This window comes from Pinus tabuliformis, chromosome 1_1, assembly GCF_031772625.1.
Source record: "Pinus tabuliformis cultivar Carrire ecotype Pingquan chromosome 1_1, CPIR1, whole genome shotgun sequence".
NCBI lineage: Eukaryota > Viridiplantae > Streptophyta > Pinopsida > Pinales > Pinaceae > Pinus > Pinus tabuliformis.
The window spans coordinates 27,880,989-27,886,245 of NC_142297.1; the positions used below are offsets into that span (position 1 = coordinate 27,880,989).

General features: G+C 38.3%; 1 protein-coding gene across 1 annotated transcript; it reads right to left on the reverse strand.

Moving 5' to 3' along the window:
* Window positions 1–916: 916 nt before the first annotated feature.
* LOC149211433 (U-box domain-containing protein 26-like) lies at window positions 917–3,394 on the reverse strand. Its single transcript, XM_089391493.1, has one exon. It carries the CDS (start codon window positions 2,912–2,914, stop codon window positions 1,616–1,618), a length of 1,299 nt encoding a protein of 432 aa, XP_089247619.1. The 5' UTR covers window positions 2,915–3,394; the 3' UTR covers window positions 917–1,615.
* Between the last annotated feature and the right edge of the window lie 1,863 nt (window positions 3,395–5,257).

A 5,257-nucleotide genomic window follows, 5' to 3' on the forward strand; every position in this document is an offset into this window, starting at 1 on the left:
TGATAAGGTAAGTTCAAAGGCATCTAACAAAAGGAAAAACCTGGATAGCATATTATTAACCATAATCTGAATTTAATTAAGCACAAGAAGGATTTAAAAAGTTATTAATCAAATATTTATTTTATATATATACATATGGAAAACCTATTTAAAAAATAAAAATACAAAAACACAATTTGTCTACAAATTTATTTGAGCATTAAACAAAAATAGGTAGTTTTAATTCCTCTTATGTTAATAAATATAAGGAATCTAAGGCAAGTCATGCAACAAATGAAGGCATGCCACAAAGTGAAAGATATCTCCATTCCAGCTGTAGGGCAAGTGGATTTTCTCTGCACTTTAACACCTAACCTAAAATAGCATTTAAAAGTCTGGGAGATTGACTTGCTGCACGTATGGATATCCATCATCCACAGAATCAACCATTGGAGTAAAAATTATAATTGGTACATTTGTTATTGTACCAACCAACCAACACAGGTGACAAAATTTGATGCTTTAACAGCTTCATAATAGCGGTATTGATCCATTATAATAAAGAGATTTGAGGCCAGTAGAGCGTTGGGTAACCAATCCTTCAATTCTTTTATGTTTAAATTGGTGCACATAATAAATATTTATTGTGTAGTTGTACCTATAACTTTGATACTAGATCTATTGTGATTTGCAACCAAAATGTGCCAAGTGCATAGAGAAATAATATATGTGCCAAGGATGTAAGCTATTGAGAATCAAATAACTTGTAATCTGCAACTAATTTGTGCTAAGTGCACAGATAAATACTATTTAAGGATACAAGCTATTGAGATTCAAATAACTTGGAAAAGAAGAAAAACAACCAAATTTCACAGAAAAGATAGAGCTAGTTCAAAGAAAATGTAGGGAACATGAAGCTGATTAGAGGAGAAGCACAACAAAGAACACCATCCATTTCCATTGCATTGAATTCCTTTACAAAAACTGCAAAACTTCAATAAATAGGATCTTGATCTTTCACTGCTAAACACACACCCAAAAGCTCTTGGTAATGAAATGGATCTGATGTTTTTATATACCATAATAGTGCCTGGTAATGAAATGGATCTGATGTTTTATTTGAGCAGTAAGGGGGACAGATTCATCAAATCTGGCCCCAAATAATTTGCACATAATGCTTAGAAATTGAAGCTTTTGTTCAATACAATACATATCAGCATAAAGAAGACTATTAGCTCTTCCTTGTCTATCCTATTGGCTCTTGATCTGAGAGCTGTGAAACAGAGATGGGTACAGCCATAGAAAAAGCCTTTCAAAATCAAAAAGACCCATAAAACACATTTTATAGGCTTTGGCTTGGGCTATATATATCACAGTAATCAAGACTATATATGAATTGTGAAATCCACAGTAGCATATTGAGGAGACCAGCAGAACAATGCTAAGCTATGCATAGAACATGAATGATCTCTGATATGATTAGCTTGTAGATCTGTTTTTTTTCCAACTCTGGATTGCAGAGGAGAAGTGAACTTGACTATACTGCCAACAAGAAATAGTACCCAACATTCAGGATGTTGTAGCAATGGATCCAAGACCATTACAAGAGTGGTGGCCTAATTTGTTTGATGGAGACCTAGAAGGGCACCACATCGGTCCGACAGAAGACAGGTGACGATGATTCATCTGACCAGGCATTCCTGAGGAGCTTCAGCAGCATCTGAGCTTTTCTCTTGGCTCTTTCAGTGCAATCACTCTGGACAAGAAGCAAGAGCTGTGTTAGAATACCGGCCTGAATGGCCTCCTTCTGTAATGCCTCTGAAGCACTGCAGGTGACAAGAAGTGCACCCGCAGCATACTCTGTGGCTCTGCCAGAAACCTTGAGAATGGTTTTCACCAAAACAGGGACAGCCAGAGCATGGTCACAGAGATCCTTGCAGCCTGATTCGGTCCTGCACAGCAATTCAATGGTGGCAAGGGCCCTCTCTGCGTCACACTTCTCGAAATCCACCAGGCCTTCAATCAGTGCACTCACTGCCCCTGCTGCAACTGCCTTCTCCCTGTTGGCCTTGATGAAACAGAGTGATAGGAGCGATTTGATGCCGACCTTCAATGCCCGGGGGTAGAGGAGCTCTCTCAGAATCTTCACCAGTCCTTGCACTATGCCCTCCGTATTACCGACCATAGACCTAAGCTCATGGAGTTCATCAGATGAAGTGAGGGACTCAACCAAATGTGCAGCATTCACTCTGGCCTCCATGGATCCCCAAAGAAGCAAGGATGCAATATGGGCTAAAACCCATGGCTGCGCTAATCTCACCCTCTCCGCATCGGTCAAAGGGAAGAACGCAAGAACCCCCAATGCCTCTTCATACAATTCATCATCAGATTGTGATTGCAGCCCCTCTGGATTCCCTTTAGCTTCTTCTTGTTTTTCTTCTTCGGCTGTGAGGATTGATATCAATACTGGAACAATCCCTTCCTGAGCCAGGATGGTCTTGTTCTGATCACGCTCCTTGCCCAAATTCTTCAACGTCCTCAGTGCACTGGTTCTGATGGAAGCGGTGGATTGAGATGAAGATGCTTCCATGATAGCTGATCTGACTCTCTGGGGATCCGCTGGCTGCTTTGGAGTAGGAATCCTTTCAATGCCCTTTGAGCTATTGGCTACACACCATTCCTGGATAAGCCTCCTGAGAGTGTGGTTGGGTATGAGTGTGAAATCCTCAAGACTCTGCATTGTAACAGGGCAAGTGCTGTTGCCACTGGCCACCCATTTCTCAATGCTAGATCTGTCATAGGTCTGGCCTGTGCAAAGGATGACTGGATCCCTCATCAGGTCCAGGGATATGGGGCACCGGAAATGGTAGGGGATCTGCACTGTGAGGTCCAGTGGAGACACCACAGGCATCATGTTCGGCTTGTGCTTCACCATCCTGATCAGGAATCAATACTCACCCCAAAAATACATCGAAAACCATCTAACCTATTGAACCCAAGCCACAATGAGAACGTCGGTATCTGCTAAGCACAGAGCTATTGAACCCAAGCCACAACGAGAACGTGGGTGTCTAATAAACTCAGAGCTATATTTGAAGCTGAACTCAAAAGTGATTTGCAGACTGCAGATGTTGCTGCTGTGGAGATTGAAATAGGTACCACTCCTGCTGATATTCTCAGGATTGAAACAGCGGGTTGTCTCTGCAGAGGAGGAGGACAGAGGACTGCTATGGGTCTGTGTTTGAAGGAGGAATGTGCTTCTAGAGACTGCAGAGGATTTGATGATGGCGGAAGTACAGAAGCATCAGTAGCAGCAGAGATCTTATTGAGGCAAGCATGCAAACAACAGATAAAAACAGCAATGGGGAAGTAGGGGAAAATAATGATTTGGTCAAGGGCAGGGAGGGGAAGAAGGCTGGTCAATGATACTCTCTCTCTGTTATCCCCTCTGTCCTGACACAGCCCACGTGCTGCTCTCTATCTGGAGCCATCTCTATTCCCATCAATCCCCTTTGACAACTTTGTCAACACTCCAAATTTCATAATATATTTTTATTACATGTGGGCATACACATCTCTACATATACCCAACCAATCACTATCCCCATTCCCATCTGGTTAGACCTTTGTTCTATCTTATTAGACTTTTCAGGCATCCATCTCCATCTGCCATGTCATTGCTTGGACAAGAAAACTAGCCCCCTTCTTGGTGAGAAATTGAACTGCAATGAACAAAGATTCCCAATTGGCCCATGACACGTGTTATGCTCTTGGGCCGAGGATTCTTTCCCCATAGGAATTTGGTTTTGACTGCAACAAAAAGTGGAGAATTTGACACTCAAGGTGCCCTTCCAAAGGGGAAGAGTTTGACGCTCTGGTTGATAGGAATAGCTACTTGTAAAATAGCTTTTGGTCATGTCAGGGATTGCCCAAGCAACTGGTTACATGAACTTGTTTTGTTTTATGCGAGAGTTTCAATGACAAAGTTGAATGCTATTCATGGGGGCATATATTATCAAAAATAGTGATTGATGAAGACCTAAATATCATGTTGGTATGATTAGCGAAGAAAAGACGATGCGCAGTGCTAGATGGCAATCTCCCTTTGGATGATAAAATTTTACCCCTGCCCGAGACCATTTAGAAATTGTTCCCCACTTCCATACAAATTTAAGCTAAGCTTTCATGAGATCCATGGAAAATCCTTTTCTCTTTTAGGTGGTTGTTAGTGAGGAGTTCAGCATATTCATCAAAGTGATTTTGATTTTTCTTTTTCATTTTTTTTAATAATTATAAATCTTGTTTTAATGTAGAGTTGTTAGGTTGTTTTTGGGATGCAGTTTAATCGGTAATCTGTAGCATAGTCAAAACTGATCTCTTGTCCAGAGTATAAAATTAATTTACTTATTAATTTTATTAGTTACAATACAAAAAATGAGTTGAAAAATAATATTTTTCTAATTTTAATGTTTAATTTTTTTTAATATTTAATAAAATTATTTCTTTGTTATTAAAAATAAATAATAGGTTGATTTTTTCTTTCATTATGATAATGTATTAATTTAAATTTTGATAATTTAATAGTATTTTTATAATTTTCTTGATTTTAAAGTTTATAGGTCAATGATGGACATGGGTTATACCTAAAACATGCGATGATGCTAAAAGTTATAATACATTTTAATCTAACTAATTATATAGTTTATGATAATAACAATAAATGAGATACAAGTTTATTTGTATAATTGCACCAGGAAAATTAACATTGTTGCCTTAAAATTAATGGTATGTAAATATCAGATGTTAGCATTTTATAATCTAGTGATAGTAAGGGTATTTGAATGGAATTCTTAACAAAAGAGAGTAAAAAACCATAAAATGTTTAGTCTTCTTCATGCACACACATACACAAATCTCCTTTACCTACACCATAGAGTGAGTATCTTCTCCTCTTTGACGCAATAGATCTAATATGACATGGCTAATTAGGTGCAATTCAAATGCAATTATACTAATATAACATCACATCAATCAGTACACCTATATAAATGGCATATCTAAGAATGCATACATAGTTGTTGTTTATAAAGGTTTGATTACCGCCTTCAACAAACTTGAATTTTGGGGATGAAACTGATATCAGGGATTTTATGACTATGACCACTTTGTTGTTAAATGACACATTTTTATAGATTGAATTTGGCTTTTAGTAGTGGAGTTTGCTATTTTCACTAACTTTATAGCACTTCAACAGATAAAAAATCACTCAACAAATTTT